General features: G+C 45.2%; 1 protein-coding gene and 1 long non-coding RNA gene across 2 annotated transcripts; one reads left to right on the top strand and one right to left on the bottom strand.

Annotated features, from left to right (window-relative positions):
* Positions 1-136: 136 nt before the first annotated feature.
* Positions 137-13,071, bottom strand: LOC115280566. The gene is made up of 3 exons (XR_003903843.1): positions 12,913-13,071; positions 11,518-11,614; positions 137-1,196 (listed from the first exon to the last, which is right to left on the bottom strand). It is a non-coding gene; the product is annotated as an uncharacterized LOC115280566 (long non-coding RNA).
* Positions 10,938-15,255, top strand: LOC115280563 (haptoglobin). The gene is made up of 5 exons (XM_029925547.1): positions 10,938-11,005; positions 12,147-12,229; positions 12,534-12,635; positions 13,309-13,383; positions 14,344-15,255. The coding sequence occupies exons 1-5, from the start codon at positions 11,001-11,003 to the stop codon at positions 15,120-15,122; spliced, it is 1,044 nt and encodes a 347-aa protein (XP_029781407.1). The 5' UTR covers positions 10,938-11,000; the 3' UTR covers positions 15,123-15,255.
* The last annotated feature ends 2,548 nt before the right edge of the window (positions 15,256-17,803 follow it).

The raw sequence follows: 17,803 nt of genomic DNA on the forward strand, positions 1-17,803 counted from the left end.
CTTCGTACCTCAACAGGGCAAAAAGTATGGAGCCCAAGTCTGGGAATCCAAAAGACATTCTGGTTAGGGCAGGATTTCAAATATATTTGAGACTCTGATACAACCACTGAAACACACACACACGTATGTGCATGTGTGTTTGCGTGTGAGAGAGACAGAGAGAACAAAGCTACCCATATTCATTTGTTCTTTCACTCATTCAGCCTTCCAACAACCATTTACTGAGATTCTGCTTCCTGACAGTGGCAGTGCTGCATCGTGGGGATGAAGATAACTGAATTTTCTACCATCTCTCCATGTTTCAGAAGGGGCAAATACACACACACACACACACACACACAACTGACCAGAACCCAGTGGGGCACACTCTACAACAGTGGGAGGCGCCCAGTGCTTCCCTAGCAGAAAAGAGTCATTGGAGGCACGGGCTCACACAGCTGCAGTGATTTCTGTGTGTGGCCAGGACTAATTTCATACTATTTCCTGGGGTTTTCATTATGCAAATCCCTAATTTCTTGGAGCCTGAAGTAGAATTTTAACACCATTCCTTCTAGAAAGATCTGTCATGGGACCAGAACGGATAGCTCAACTCTTTCCGGAACCTGGCTGGCACTCAGGACAGTGTTCCCAAATGCTTTGCCAGGCAGTTTCCTTGATCTATTTGCTAACTCGTTTGCAGTCATGGCCCACGTGGTCTTTGCCTGCTTCCAGGCTGTGATGCCCCCAGGGCGTGGAGTGGGGGTGGATATGAGCGAGGGGGTGTGGGAAAGTTGGGGCTGGGGATTGGCTCATCTCAAAAGTACCCTCCACTTTCTAGCATCAGGCTTCTCCTGCTCTGAGTGACAGTGCTTTGGGGTCTTCCCTGAAAACAGATGCGGAAAGTCAGAACCTCCTTTTGAGTTCAGTCTCTTTCTTACGGTTTCCAAGGGCCATGAGTTCCTCTCCATTTGAGCTCCACACTTTTCCTCAAACTCGGGATATAACTGGGTTTCCAAGACGTCAGACGAGCATCACTGGAGGCTCGAACCGAGTGCCAGTCCTTAGCTCTTGGTTCAGTGTCGCGGTTCCTCACTGAAATCCTGTCTCTAGTTCTAGTCCGCAGGCCCCACGTCCTGAGTTTTGCTGGTGTAGTCCTGTCCCCAGTTCCAGTCTGCTATTTGCATTAATGGAGTTTGCTTAGTCCACACTGGGAACTGCTGGAGGTGCACACAGGGGGGTTAGTGTGATTACAATAATGTTAAAAAAAGAAACAAGCCCAAAATGGAGTCATTCCCCCCTTCCCTTCTCTGCAATAACAAACCAAGACTTAATTACAGTTTCAACCCTTTCCAGGAATGTGACTTTTTAGCAATCAATCTGAAATCTCCTGATCAGCACTGGTGAGGTCATCTGTATGATGAAAACCCTGCCCGTTCCCTTTATCCAAAGAAGAAAGATGTTCTGGCCAGAAACAATCAAATCCTCCCTCCCTGCCATCATTTGTCTTTCTTTTTCTCTTTTTTGCTAATAACTTCCTTGCCCACCCTTCTTGCTATGAAAACCTTCCATTTTGTACAACTCCCCAGAGCGTGCTCTCTACTTGCTAGATAGGACGCTGCCTGATTCATGAATCACCTAATAAAGCTAATTCAACCCTCAAAGTTACTTGGTTGGATTTTGTTCTTTAACAGTATCTTCATACCTTTGACCTCTGACCAATTTCAGCCTGGCAGGTAATATCTGAAGTTTTGGCAGGCTCTGTGGGTTTATCAGTTCTGGTTGGCTGTCTTACTGATAGAAGCTGGTTTGAGGATAATCTTTGATTTAAAAGCTTGGAACTTCTAGAAAGAAGTTCCTCATTTATAAAGTGCCAGGGTTGATGCTCTTTTTTAAAATATTTTATTTTATTTTATTTTTTTTAGGATTGAGCTACTTTTGAGAGGCTTTTTTTAAAAGCTTGAAAAATCAGTATGTATGTCTGCCAGTGACCCAGTTTTCAAGAAGAGAATTGTCGGAACTGAGGAGGTCCAGCGGGGAACCAGGGCCCAGGTTCCTGGCACAGCAGGGTCACATAGGCCCTGCTCCCTGGTGACGGAGGGAGTGAGGTAACCTAGAAAGAGGCAGAAGAGTGTGAACATCTTTGTTTAATTTTCTTATTGACACAAATGGAAATTCTGAACAAGATGTGCTATTCTGAATTCAACACTCCATCATTCATGCTGTTCTAAGGTCATGTACACTCCGGGGAAAATTCAGTGGCTCTCATTCCATGGCTGCTCAAGCACCTGTGTCCACAGTATTCTGCCACTTCTGAAATGCTGATTATTTTCCCATTTTTAGCATCTCTGAAATTGAGATGCATCTTAAATTGATGGCATCTTAAGCATTTTATCAGAGTTTAATTGGCAGAGTTTTCTCTTTCTTATAATTCATAGCATATGAAATATGCCAGTGGTTCCTGATACAGGGACGTTGAGTGCAATGGTCAAGAATTCTTGGGATGCAAAGAGCTATTTTTATTACAGTCTGGGGACAGGAACTGTGGGCAGAAAGAGCTGCACTTGTGTTTGTGAAGAATGACCGACTGTATATTTTTAAAGTTTGTGGAGGGAGGATGGGTAGAGATAACTTTAAGTTTCCAAGGAATTTCTGTATGGTGAAAGTAGGGTCTATAGGACTTTGGAGGTCTGGATATTGTCAAGATTAAGGTTGCTTTTAGTCTCTAATGAAACATCAATGTGAAGTCAGCCATGAGTTCCCTGAGCAACGCCACAGCCTGCATGTCCCAGGTATTTATCAGTGGGCTGCAAGCTGTAAGGAGATTTAATTTTAGCTATGTTTCTCTTGTCTTTGTTCTCATTAGTTTCCCCACTTTGACTATCTTAAAAAAAAAAAGTACTGATGACTGGTGCACCATGGCATGCATTTTTATGTAATAGGGATGGAGTGTGATCTGGGCATCAGGATTTTTAGGAGCTCCCAAGAGATTTTAAAGTATATCAAAGTTTGAGAACTGCTAAAATAAGGTATTTCTGCCTTATTCAAGCTTTTTTCCAGGTCCTCAGTTTCATGGCCAGCACCCTTACACATTCTATTTATTATATATGGTATACTCCTGTCTTAATTAATCATGTCCTTCCAACTCCATCCACTGATCATCCTTTATTTTCTCATTAGAATGTCAATTCCAGGAGGGCAGGACTTTCATCTGATTTGCTACTCTGTCTGGATGAGTTCTATTGCTCTATCTTCAGGTTGCTGATTCATTCTTCTGCTTTATCCAGTCTACTGATGAACCTCTCTAATGTATTTTTTTCAGTTCAGTTTCTGTATTCTTTAGCTCTGTGACTCCTATTTGGTTCTCTCTTATGTTTTCTATCTCTTTGTTGAAGTGCTCATTGTGTTTATCCATTTTTCTTCTGAGTTTGGTGAACATCTTTATAATTACTACTTTGAATTGCTTATAAGGTAGATTACTTATCTCCATATCATTAAGGTCTTTTTCTGAGGTTTTATAGTATTCTTTCATTTGGAACACATTACCTGCTGATTTTGCTGTGTTTATTTCTATATATAAGGAAAAAACATCTACCTCTCTGTCTTGAAAGAGTGGCCTTGTTTAGGTGATGATCCTTTTCATTCAACCTTGCCCTAGCTCTTGGTTGTCTCTTGAACCTTTGTCTAAACCGACTGATTTATTCTTATTTATTTATTTATTTAGAGAGTGTGAGTAGGGAACAGGGGCGGGGCGGGGGGGGGGGGGGGAGAGAGAGAGAGAGAGAGAGAGAGAGAGAGAGAGAGAGAGAGAATCCCAAGCAGGCTCCATGCTCAGTGCAGAGCCTGATGTGGGGTTTGATCCCACGAACCCGGGATCATGACCTGAGCCAAAATCAAGAGTTGGACACTTAAGCAACAGAGCCACCCAGGCACCCTTAAACTGCCTGATTTATTCTTGATATGATTCTATTGTGGGGGATGTGCCAAGACCTGTCAGCGCTCCAAGGGGAGGTATTTCACTTAGCACCTGGTTTCAGGTTAATTTGGAAGCCAGACCCTGAGGGGCAGCTTTTAAAGTATGCATGTCTACACAGTCCTGTGGGGTTGCAGTTATAATCCCTGCCGTCCTTCAGTCCAGGAGATCTGGACAACTACAAAACTGTGACACGTATAACTCAGGGCTCTGGATGAGTGCATACGACTTCTGGGAAGTCTTGGTGAGCTGTAGCAAGGCCGAGGGGGTAAGGAAGGATGGTGTCTCCCTGTTTACCTTCCCTGGGAGTGCCTCCTTAGCCTCTAGGTTTGTGGGAAACCTGAAGCCTGCCTCTCAGGCTGAAGTATCAGGTCGAAACACCAAGCTGAGGAAATAGGCTTTTTCACAGGAAGCCTGGGGTTAAGTTTCAGTCTGCTGTCTGAGTAGCACCTTAGGAGCTGTGGCCTGCCAAGAGCTGTCTCATGGTTACAGTCCTATTGAGCTCTGGAAGAGCTCTCTTGGCCACCAGGGCCAGGCAATCAAGGGGTGTCCCTGTGTGGGCTGAGTGTGCCTGTGAGCTTCGGCAAGACCGCTGAAGACTGTTGGGGGTGGGGCTCACTAGCACCTTCAAAGAGGCAGCAAGAAAATGTCTTAACTCTTCTCCCAGACGAGCTTGAACAAAGCAGCGGGATAGTGCCCTGTCTTTGCACACATGCTGGCTTTAGGCCGAAAGCAGGAGAACGCCATGGCCCAGTGCACTTGCCGGCCCCAGCCACGGGGCAGGGGAGTGTTGCAAGCACCTGTGTTCGCAGGCTTTAGCTATGGACCCGGGAGAACTCTGTGGCTAGCCAGGCAGTGGGGGAGTGCTGCAGCCACTGTACTCTTTGACCTCAGCAAGCGCCATGACCGAGTGGCCCTGCCATCCCAGCAAGTTGGCGGGACAGTGCTGCCTGTGAGAGCAGGCCTGCGGAGAGAGTGCAGCAGCCGTGTCCTCCGGCACCTCCATCTCCGAGAGCATCTCAACCGCCTGCTGCCCCTCTGGCTGATGTCTCCGTATCAGCAGGTATATTTGCTCACATGTCCAAGAAAGTTCAGAGTAGCTTTGTTTATAATAGCCCAAACTGCAATAAATTCAAATATCCATAAATAGAGAATGGATAAATCAGCCGTGGTTTACTCATGTAGTGGAATACTTCTCAGGAATAAAAAAGCAGCACACTAACATGACATTATGGATGATTCTTACAGACATAACGATGGGCAAAAGAAGCCAGAAACAAGTGACTACTATTTGATTCTATTTACATGAAGTTCAAGATCAGGCAAAACTATTCTATCATGACAGAAGTCAGAACAGTCGTTACCTTTTGAGGGCAGGGTATTTACTGCAAGGAACTGAAAATAGTCTTCTGGGTGTTAGAAATATTTTATATCTTGATCTGATGTTTTAAGATTTGATGTGTGTCGGGGCACCTGGGTGGCTCAGTCAGTTAAGCCTCCGACTTCAGCTCAGGTCATGATCTCACATTCTTGGGTTCGAGCCCCACGTCGAGCTCTGTGCTGACAGCTCAGAGCCTGGAGCCTGCTTTGGATTCTGTATCTCCTGGTCTCTCTGCCCGCTCCCACTCCCCCTTCATGCTCTGTCTTACTCTGTCTCAAAAATAAATAAAAACATTAAAAAAATTAAAAAAAAAAGATTTGATGTGTGTCAAGATTTGATGTTTTTTAGTAAATGATGCTGAATCAATTATATATTCAAATGGAATAAAATTAGCCTGGCTTCTTACCTCACTTCCCTGAATTTATGGAAGATATTTATAACAGATAATTTAGAATCATAAAGTCTCAATAATGAGGGAATACTTAAAGTACATATGACACGTATTTAAGTTAGGACTATAATGTTTTCAAGAGCTTGCTACAACATGGAAAATGCCTATAACATTGGGTAAAAAAGGCAGACCACAAAAATTCCATATAAGGAATTATCAAAACCATGTACAAGGGGGGGTACCTGGGTGGCCCAGTCAGTTAAGTGTCTGACTTCGGCTCAGGTCATGCTCTCACGGTTCACGAGTTCAAGCCCCGTGTCAGGCTCTGTGCTGACAGCTCAGAGCCTGGAGCCTGCTTCAGATTCTGTGTCTCCCTCTCTCTCTGCCCCGCCCCTGCTCATACTCTTTGTCTCACAAACAAACAAACAAACAAACAAACAAACAATGTACAAGAATGTACAGAGAAAGCCCTGGAAGAAAGTGACACTTAAGTGTTAATAGTGGTTATTGGTTGTCTTGGGGGCAAAATAATGGGAAGACTATTTTCTTATTTTTACTTTCCTGTAGCTTGCAAACTTTTAAGACTTCAATAATGGCAGAACAGACTTTTAAAAATATGTTTTTCCTTCCAAAATCAACACTCTACCTTTCAAGTTTCTCTGCCAACTGCTGTCCTGCTTTATTAATCTTTGAGCTGTTCTGCTTTCTGTTCTCACCACAAAATGTGTTCACTACTTCCTGTGGCTGGCTACTCTGAAGCTTCTCAGCGGCCACCTCCTCATCCTGTCCCATCCCTAATTCCAAGTCAGAAGGCCTTTGGGCTGGACACTGAATACTGTCAAGTTAACAAGAGATGCTCGAGGCAGAGAGGCTGTGAACTCTCCTTGTTGCCCAACACAAGGGCTAGGCGTCACAGAGTTCAGGTTTTGTTCACAGGCAGATGCAAATTTTCCTGCACCTACTGGGTGAGGATTGATTCTACAGCGGTGGTGAGAAAGGTCTCGTTGTAGATGTCCTGGGGGGGATTCGCGGCCCCAATCTAAAGCTCTCCCTCCCCTTCACAGGGCGGAGCCTCGCGGGGCTTACCGGTGGGAGACGTTCTGGCCATTATAATGCAGATTCTCAGACTCCACTCAGACTTACTGGATTAAGTCTCTGGAAGGAGGGGCCTGGGCTTTGCCTCTTAGTGTCGGTCATGTGATTCTCCCCCACCCTCCTTCACTTTTTAAATGTTATTTGATACCTACATACATTTTGAAAAATTACTTATGTATTCATCCTTATTCTATTTTATTTTTTAGAGAGACAGTGTGAGTGGGGGAGACAGGTAGAGGGAGAGAGCCCAAAGCTGGATCATTAACCATAATTTATTTATATTTACCTACGTGATTCTCTCTTATGCCTTCCTCTTGCCTCCCTAGAGAAGTAACATTTTACATTTTGTGTTTTCCATTCTGTTAAAATATTTTAAAATACAGTTTTCGTCTCTTTGGCACTTATGCCTATAAAACATATTGTGTAGTTTTGCTTGCTTCTTAAAAATTGTTTTTTGGCCTCAAGAGAAAGAAATTTATTTTTTAATGATTTTTTTTGTGATAAGTTATATATATAAAATTTCCAGTTTTTAGCAGTTCTAAAGTGTACAATTCAATGGCACTAATTACATTTGCAATGTTGTGTAATCATCACTACATTTCTGAAACTTTTTCATCACTCCAAACAGAAACTCTGTACCCATTGAGCAATAATACTCCTCTCACCCCTCCCCCAGCCCCTGGTAACCTCTAATCTACTTTGTGTCTATGAATTTGTCTTTTCTAGCTATTTCATAGAAGTAGAATCATACAGTATTTGTCTTTTCGGGTCTCGCTTCTTTCACTTAGCATATTTTCAAAGCTTATTCATGCTGTAGCATGTGCCAGAACTTTTTAGGGAGGAACAGTAGTCCACTGTGGGTCCATGCCACGTTTTGTTTATCCATTCATTTGTTGAAGGACACTGGATTGTTTCCACCTTCTGGCTACTGTGAATAATGTTATCATGAACACTGGTGTCCAAGAATCTTTTAGAGTCCCTATTTTCAATTACTCTGGCCATAGACCTAGAAGCAGAAGGGCGGGGTCATACAACAATTCTATGTTTAGCTTTTTGAGGAACTGTCACAGTGTTTTCCACAGACACTACACCACTTTATAGTCCCTACAGCAGTGTGTGGCAGTTCCAACTTACTCACACCCTTGCCAGTACTTATTTTATACATATACATAGAAGTATATACATAATTTTAAAAAATATATATTTTAGTATATATTTATTTTGTTTACTTTGAGAGTGATAGGAAGTGCGCACACATGTGAGCAAGGAAGGGGCAGAGAGAGAGAGAGAGAGAGAGAGAGAGAATCTCAAGCAGGGTCCATGCTATCACCCCAGGGCCTGACATGGGGCTTGATCCCATGAACTTGAAATCATGACCTGAGCCAAAGTCAAGAGCTGGATGCTCAACTGACTGAGCCACTCAGGTGCCCAACATATATATATGTTTAATTGTAGCCAATCTAGTAGGTGTGAGTGCCATCCTGTGATTTTTTTTTAACTCAAGTTTTTAAGTAATTTCTACATCCCATGTGGGACTTGAACTCATGACCCTGAGGTTGAGAGATGCATGCTCTTCCGACTGAGCCAGCCAGGTGCCTCAGCATCCTGTGGTTTTGACTTGCATTTCCCTAACGATATTTCCAGTCATGTTGAGCATCTTACCATGTGCTTATTGATCATTTGTGTATTTTCTTTTGGAAAATGTTGGTTCACACCTCACGCCGGTCAGAGTGGCTAAAATCAACAAATCAGGAGACTATAGATGCTGGCGAGGGTGTGGAGAGACGGGCACCCTCCTACACTGTTGGTGGGAATGTAAACTGGTGTAGCCGCTCTGGAAAACAGTGTAGAGATTCTTCAAAAAATTAACAGTAGAACTCCCCTATGACCCAGCAATAGCCCTGCTAGGGATTTACCCAAGGGATACAGAAGCGCTGATGCATAGGGGCACAGGTACCCCAATGTTCATAGCGGCACTTTCAACAATAGCCAAATCATGGAGGGAGCCTAAATGTCCATCACCTGATGAATGGATCAAGAAGATGTGGTTTATCTATACAATGGAGTACTATATGACAGTGAGAAAGAATGAAATCTGGCCGTTCGTAGCAAAGTGGATGGACCTTGAGGGTGTCATGCTAAGTGAAATAAGTCAGGAAGAGAAGGACAGATCCCATATGTTTTCACTCATAAGTGGAATAGGAGAAACTTAACAGAGGACCATGGGGGAAGGGAAGGGGATAAATAGTTGGGGAGAGAGAGGGAGGCAAACCATGAGAGACTCCTGAATACTGAGAACAAACTGAGGGCTGATGGGGGAGGGGGACAGAGGAAGAGGAGGTGGTGGGCATGGAGGAAGGCATTTGTGGGGATGAGCACGGGGTGTTATATGGAAACCAATTTGACAACAAACTATAAAAGAAAAAAAAGAAAATGTTGGTTCAACTCATTTGCCCATTTTAAAAAATAATTTTTTAATTTATTTATTTTAAATTTACATTCAGGTTAGTTAGTATATAGTGTAAGAATGATACCAGGGTAGATTTCAGTGATTGATCCCCTATGTATAACAACCAATGCGCATCTCAACAAGTGTCTACGTTAATGCCCTTTACCCATTTAACCCATCCCCCCTCCCACAATCCCTCCAGCAACCCTGTTTGTTCTCTATATTTAAGAGTCTCTTGGGGCACCTGGGTGGCTCAATCAGTTGATCGTCTGACTCTGGCTTAGGTCATGATCTCACAATTTGTGGGTTCGAGCCCAATGTTGACTCTGTACTGACAGCTCAGAGCCTGGAGCCTGCTTTGGCTCTGTGTCTCCTTCTCTCTCTGTCTCTCCCCTCCTTGTGCTCTCTCTCTCAAAAATAAAAAATAAACATTAAAAAAAAGAGTCTCTTATGTTTTGCTCCTCTTCATGTTTTTGTATTATTTTTCCTTCCCTTCCCTTATGTTCATCTGTTTTTTATCTTTAATTCCTCATATGAGTGAAGTTGCATGATACTTGTCTTTCTCTGCTGTGCTCACCACAAGCATAGCTACTACCATTGATCACCTTCCAACACTGTTACAGTATCATTGACTGTATTCCCTATGCTGTACCTTTTATCCCCATGACCCACTCTTTCTATAACCAGAAGCTGTTGTCTCCCTCTCCCCTTTACCCGTCTTGTCCATCCTCTCAATCCCTTCCCTCTGGAAGCCATCTCAGTTCTCAGTTTTTATAGGTCTAATTCTGCTTTTTGCTTGTTTGTACCCATTCCCCTCTTGATGGACAATCGTGCAGTTTCCAGTTATCTTGCTGTTACATCAGTGCCACCCCCAATATCTCAAAGTGATTCTTTTGTACATTCTAACTTAAGAACCATTGACCGGTTTTTTTTTTTTTAATGAGCAAAGTAGTATTTTATTGAGTTGCTATTAAATTTCAATTGAGTAGGTTGAGAAAAGAAATTTCAATTGAGTAGGACTTGGAATATAGAGGTGTAGACATCTGACTGAAGCATACTGATTTTCCTCACCTGCTACTTGTATTAACTACCGGATTATAAAACCGCGAGAACTGCGGCCATTGAGTATGGCGTGCGTCAGCCTACAGTACAGCTTTCACCATTTTGTATGGTTTTTTGCAAAGAGCTATCCGAGAAGACACAATAAATACATTTTACTGATTTCAGCTTGGAGAAGTTGTAAGCAATAGGGAGATGTCAACACAGGGCGGGGAAGATGATTGTGAAAAGGAAATGTTTTCTTTAGAGCCCTGTCTCAGCTAGGTTGCAGGAACATCTACAGGAATTTGAAATAATACAAAGAAGGGCTTTTTTTCCCCCCAGGTTGAAAACCCTCCAAAACAGACACAGATTGACACTTCCTCCCCCACTCCTGCACAGTGGCAGATTTCGGGAAACACTTTGGCAGCTACAGGGGGTCATGATGTGGCCAGGCATCTTTGGGGTTTGTAAAGAAACACTAAGGGCAACTCAGGCGTGAAGCAAGAGCCAGCTCTTAACAGGGGTATTGTTTGTGACTCTGTTACTGGAAAATGCAGTGACCTTATCAAGGCCAAAGTGTGTAGACACAGCAATTACAAAATCGAGAAGGGGGTGGAGTGAGACACTGGAGCCATAAAAGCGTCAGCAGGTGGCCCCACAGCACTGCGCTTCCATCTGGCAGGACAAACCAAGGATGAGGTGAGTCCATGGGTCTGCCGCTTCCCTCCTCCCTCGCTCAGGTCATCGCTCAGGTCATCTTTCTCTGTGCACGTCTACCCCGGGACAGCGCAGGTATGGGGGGACCAAAGAAGAGGTGGAAATCCAGAACAAAGAAATAGGGCTACCAGGCTAAACTACAGAGAATTAAGGGGTTCGTTTAGTGTGCAAAATCTTCTGCTTTTCTGCGTCCATGAGAACGTGACTTACTCTAAAGGATATCGTTTTCCTCGACGTTACAAAATGTTCATCCTCACAGGGAATGCCAGAGGCTCTCACAGTAGGCTTTCTGGTATCTAAAATACGTTCATTAGCAGATTTGTTTTGGTTTTAAAAAATGTATAAGACCAATAGTAACACATTTGAGTGACCCAATTAAGGCACTGAGATTTTTATCAAAGAAAAAAAAATCTTTCTTAAACGCTGAAATAACAAGACTACAAACTGAACTAAGCAATCTCTGTGCAGCTGGCTTCTGTCAGCAGAACGGTTACCTGCTAAGTGCGGCCTGTGCATCGGTGCCCTTGTCCATGGTCATGCTTTCAGGAGGCCCGTTATCTTCTCGGCGACCTTTTGACATTTTGGGGTTTCCTGAAGGCAAATTATAAAATAATAGGAAAACCATATAAATATTTAAAATTCGGCATATTTAAAATATCCAACTGTGGAAAAATTTAACAAGTGGAGAATAGCCTAAGAAAGCCCTACTCTTCCACCTTCAAGTTACCCACATTTTATTAGCCACTATCCTGGAGCCCAGTGGCTTAGGGGTGCCTGACAGAGGCTTCTTTTTGCAGGAGAGCTCATATATTATTAGCAATGTAGTATTTCCTAAATGCTGCCAGAAATGGAGGCCCACAGGTCTATGCACCTTCCTATCTTGGTAGTACCTCTCTGAGGCTTATGCAGAATTCCCAGCAGTGTGGGACACACTGGAACCCGGTGCACTGTGTATGTGGGTGGTGGTGGAAGGCAACTTCTTGGTTCTAATACTTCCATGTAGCCTCCTCTCTGGCTGGCTAATGGGAGGAGTGTGTGTGTGTGTGCGCGTGCGCGCGCGTGCATGCGTGTATGTGTGAAGCAAGGAGACCCGTTGTGCATCCCTATCGTCTTCTCTCTGCAGAGCCCTGGGAGCTGTCGTTGCCCTCCTGTTCTGGGGGCAGCTTTTTGCAGTGGACACTGGCAATGAGGCCACCGATAACACAGGTAGGTCTTTGGTTCCGGTGGGAGCTGGATGGCCCAGCACTGCCGGGTCTCATTTTGACCCTGTCAGATCTGCACCCTCTCTTGGGAAGAGCCGCTTCCTTCTTCTCGTCTTAATCTCTGGCATTTCAGTCCCGTGAAGAACACTGGGGAGCCAGCCAGTAAAAGGGGGAGATGGCCTTCCCTCTGGCTTCCCTTTGAGGTGGAGGGCAGGTGATATGCAGAATAGCTTCTCACCTCTTTTCCTGGGTCACCGGGACGAGCTTCTGAACGCGAACCCTGTCTCCCTATTACATTCTCCTTGCAGAGGCCAGCTGCCCGCAGCCCCCAGAGATCGCGAATGGCTACGCGGAGCACTTTGTTCGCTACCAGTGTAAGCCCTTCTACAAGCTGCGCACCGAAGGAGATGGTAAGACCTGGACTTTCCATGATGAGGGGAGCCCGGGGTGATGGGCCAGAAAGCTTACATCTTCTCCTTGGAAACCGAAAAGGTAGATTCTAATAGCAATTTTGTTACCAGTAGCTGTGGCCTTAGCACAAATTAATTTTAGCTCCAAGTTTTCTGCTTTGTTAAGGGGAGGTGATGCCATGTAGCCTGCTCATCTCTGAGAGTGAGACCTACATCTCCCATAGGAGATGTGGTAAGAGAACCAAGGGTGGTGCTGGTGACGATGAGTGGCCCTTACCTCGCGAGTACTGTGTCCCCAGCACTGTTCTAAGTGCTTGACATTTATCTGCTTGCTTAGTTCTCACAACATCCTCTGAAGAGATACTGTTACTCTCATTTTGCTGACGAGGAAGCTGAGGCACAGAGAGGCTGAGTAACTTGCTCCAGTTCAGGTAGCCTGTAAGACAAACAGGCAGAATTTGAATCCTGGTTGCTACTCTGTACTGTCTCCACGACCACAAATCTGTCCTTCTGGGTTTCACCGCCCCTCTCCCCTACTTGGCTTCTCGTACAGCATTCTTCCCACCCTCCCCCTCCCTGCCCCCTCATTCTCTCTGTTTCTCTTTAAACACCTTTTCTCCTCATGATGAGTCAAGATTCAGTCTTTTAACTCCTTTCTTTCCTTTTGCTTTAGGAGAATATATGTTAAACAGTGAGAAGCATTGGACAAACAAGGCCATTGGAGAGAAACTTCCAGAATGTGAAGCAGGTAGGAAGCCAGGGGCCCTGGGAAGCCAAAGAAGGGTGGGTGTTGAGAGTCTAGGGTGTGGGCAGGCATCTTGATCGAAGTGTTCTAGAGGCACATCCTTCCTCTGAGCATGTGAGGGCCACGATGAGGGACCTGGGAGAACCCAAAATGGTCAGGCCGATGAGTGAGCATTTGGGTGATGATTCTCCAAAAAAGTGCACTAAGGATCTCGTTCATTTGGGTCTTCACAGTATTGACGGAATTGTCCACACTGGCCCCAGAGGATCAGAAGGCCCTGTGTGTATAGGGAGGCTGCCTAGGGAGTCCAGGGTCAAGTGTACAGCCAGCTCCAGGAAGAACTAATTGTGGGAAGAGAAAACAAAACTAACTCCATGGAAGTATGAGGCAGCAGGTTGGAGAGGGCTTAGGGCTTCTGTTTCCTGTTTTTAGGAAGAGCTGCTGCTCCCTCCCTTTCCCTGCTGGGACAGGAGGATTCTGACTACCCTCTTCTATGAGTAGCAGTGCGGAGCTGCTAATTTGCCTTCTACCTAAAATCTGAGTTCCAGCCAACACTGCAACAGATGGCCCTTTATTCAGAGAGAATGAATTATTATAGCTGCTCACACAGTAAATTCTAGGGAGTTGTGGACAGGCCTTAGTTGTGATAAATTGTTTAGACATACATATGGTTCATCATCTAGGGTTCCAAAATCTCAGCATTACTTGTTTTTCTCATGAGTTAGAAAAGCAGGAAATAGAACGGTCTTAGTGATGTAAAAAAACTTTATAAAAAAGAGCCACTTTAAACTGTAAACAACGGAAATGGGAAGAACAGGTGGCAAGGCAAGGCGTGTAAATATTCCTAGCTGTGGAGAAATTAACATGACAGTTTAGACAGCAGCAATCGCCAATGTTTTGCCCCTCTTCCCCACACTGGGAGATGGACCTTTCTGCTCCTGACTTCCCTGCTTTCCTTGATAGTGTGCGGAAAGCCCAAGAACCCGGTGGATCAGGTGCAGCGGATCATGGGTGGATCCGTGGATGCCAAGGGCAGCTTTCCCTGGCAGGCGAAGATGGTCTCCCACCATAATCTCACCTCGGGCGCCACGCTGATCAGTGAACAATGGCTGCTGACCACGGCTAAAAACCTCTTCCTGGGCCATAAAGACGATGCAAAGGCAAAAGACATTGCCCCAACTTTAAAACTCTATGTGGGGAAAAATCAGCCTGTGGAGATTGAGAAGGTGGTTCTCCACCCTGACTACTCCAACGTGGACATCGGGCTCATCAAACTCAAACAGAAGGTGCCCATTGATGAGAGAGTAATGCCCATCTGTCTACCTTCAAAAGATTACGCAGAAGTGGGGCGTGTGGGCTATGTGTCGGGCTGGGGGCGAAATACCAACTTTAATTTCACTGAGCTACTGAAGTATGTCATGCTGCCTGTGGCTGATCAGGAGAATTGTGTGAAGCACTATGAAGGCAGCACAGTGCCCGAAAAGAAGTCACCGAAGAGCCCTGTAGGGGTGCAGCCCATACTGAATGAGCACACCTTCTGTGCTGGCATGTCCAAGTTTCAGGAAGACACATGCTACGGTGATGCTGGCAGTGCCTTTGCTGTTCACGACCAGGACGACGACACCTGGTACGCGGCGGGAATCCTGAGCTTTGATAAGAGCTGTAGGGTTGCTGAGTACGGTGTGTATGTGAAAGTGCCCTCCATCCTGGCCTGGATTCAGGAAACCACAGCTGGCAACTAATGCTTCCTGGCTGGGAGCCCTAGCCTGACAGCAAGACTTTACTCTGGAAGAGGGGCAACTGTATGGGATGAGGGGATAAAACGGGGTATGAAGCAGTGCTGAGCCAATCAATAAATGGATTTCTTTTGAGTCATTTCTGTTCTGTTTTTATGTTTATGTTTATTTTTATTTTTGAGAGACAGACAGTGCGAGCAAGGGAGGGTCAGAGAGAGAGGGAGACACAGAATCGGAAGCAGGCTCCAGGCTCTGAGCTAGCTGTCAGCACACAGCCTGACGCGGGGCTCGAACCCATGAACCGTGAGATCATGACCTGAGCCAAAGCCGGACACTCAACCGACTGAACTGCCCAGGGTCCCCATTTCTGTGTTTTTGGCCTTAGGCCTTTTTTATTCTCTCATTTATGGTACAGAGCAGCCAAATAGTATAGAGTCTACTGGAGTGTGGCAGAAAACACCCACAAGCCAACTTGAAATCCCTAAGATGAAACAAACTGTCCTACCCTGGGGATCATACTCATTGACTGAGTGCCACCAAACGGCAGGCCTCAGAAAGGTCACCGTTGCCCTGGTTTCAGACACAGAAACAGACTCGGAGAAATTAAGTGATCTGACTAAGGCTATACAGCTATTAGATAGTGAGGCTGAATTCACTTTGAACCCAGGTCTGTCTGGATATGACCTTGAGCTCTCTGCACCGCACCCTCTTCTTTGAAGTGTGCTGGGGAAGAGTGCAGGGTGATGAGGAAGGTGCTAGCTCACCGTGGGATGAGAACAAGGGTTTCGGTGCAGGCAGGATTTTATTATTTGTGCTCCAACTCACCAGCGCCTTGGAAAACAAAGATGGGGTAAAGGCAGGTGTGCTGGACATGCTCAGTCCAGATCATAGCATGGCCATCCATCTGCCAAGTGCCCTCAGTTCCCTGCCATCAGTCCCTGGTTTCCTTTCCGAGACGCTTGAAACAGTTATCTCTAATGTCCCAATGAACATTCTGGAACTTCCTAAAGAGTTACAAGTCTCTTCCTCAATAGGTAGAAACCTATCCTTTCTAGGGGCCAAATGCAAGCCACCTGAGTCTACCCTTTCACAAAGACAGGGTCTTGCTATTAAGGGTCTCCGAGAAGAAAAGTTTCAGAATTCCCATAAATAGGAGGCTCTTCTTCTAACCTTTTCTATTCCTTCCTGCTATTTATTCCTTCAGTACCCTGACCTTCCATCAATGTACCTTGTGTCCTATGAAAAATGGCCTCTCCTTCTCATGGTATAAAATACCTGATGTCAGTATTCTCGCACCTTCGCCGTGAAGTGTCCTCACGTGTACTCTCCAGACCCATCAACACTTTTCAACACATTAAGAGCTAGTAGAGACCAGCGAAGATCTTACATCTATATATTCTAAAAGCTGTGAAAGAGAGAATAGCCAGAAACTGAAAAATTATACAAATGCATAAACAAAATGCCCCTCAATACAGTTCTGCCTTTTTCTGCTGGTATAGCTTCCGCACTAAATTTTCCTGAAGAAAAAAACTCCACTTTTCTTGAAGAACTCTCTGATTGCACTAAATGGCCTCTGGCCACTGTTCTGAAGGAAAATAAGAGAAAACTTCTGGCATTTTCTCCACTCACTTATCATCTCTGGCGTCCGCCCCAGCAGCACCTCCTGCCCTCCTGTTCTATCCCTTGGGTTTTTGTGACACTGAACTCCTCGTGGCTCTCTGAACACGTCCTGCTGTCCCCAGCACCCAGGCTCCTTCCTGGTGCCTTCTCCTGAAATGCCTCCCCCGTTCCACACAAGTACCTCCTATGCTCCTTGAGGTTTGGGCATTGTCTCCTCTATGAAGCCTTCTCCCATTCAGGAGTCATTTGTATTTCTGTAGCATTGAGCACAGGGCAGGGCATTCAGAATGAGCTCAGTCAATACTTGTGGAATGGAAAGCAACTAAGAGAGGAATGAAAACAATTAAACAAATCAGGACTTCAGGGACCCAGGGTTTTATTTTTCCACACGTAGACGTTTCGTCCCAAGGCCGGTCCTGGCTCTCTCCTTTCGTCATGAAAGGACACAAAGGCCCACAGCAGCTTTCCTTCTATGCCACCTGTGAGAGCGAGGATGCGCGGTCACTTCTTCCTGCAGAAAGAGCTTGGAAAGGAAGTGCCTGGTCAAGGGGAGAATGAACTTGCAGAGACAGTGCTGGTCTGCTCAGAGCTGGGAGGCCGGCGTCTGCCGAGCAAGACGGTGCTGCTTGGCTCACTGCCCTCTGGCTCTGCATCTGTTCTTCTGTTCTAGAAGGTCAGTATCCAGAGTCCCAGTGAGGTTTTGAGGGAAGCAGGGACTTGCCCAAGTGGTGGCAGGTTATGCCAGGGCTGCGGGAAGAGCAAGGATCCTTCATGAAGTTATTAAAATGGGCAAAAACAACAAAGACGTTATTTCTTTCTAACGATTCTGACATCTCTTTCCAGTCTTGAGTCCTTGGAGTAAAATCCTCTCCTTCAGAAAAAGGCAGAACTTGGACTCTGGGAGAAATCTGCTCCCACTTACTAAGGGTAGTTATTTTTTGTTTAGCTTAAATTGGGTTCTGGATGGTAAAGGTTCAACGTCCCATGTCTTGGGCAATTTAATAACATAAAAGCTAGTCAAATGAGCAAACCAGGATACTGTTTTAAAAGTTTAAGCCAGACAGTTT

This window comes from Suricata suricatta, chromosome 16, assembly GCF_006229205.1.
Source record: "Suricata suricatta isolate VVHF042 chromosome 16, meerkat_22Aug2017_6uvM2_HiC, whole genome shotgun sequence".
NCBI classification, from domain to species: domain Eukaryota; kingdom Metazoa; phylum Chordata; class Mammalia; order Carnivora; family Herpestidae; genus Suricata; species Suricata suricatta.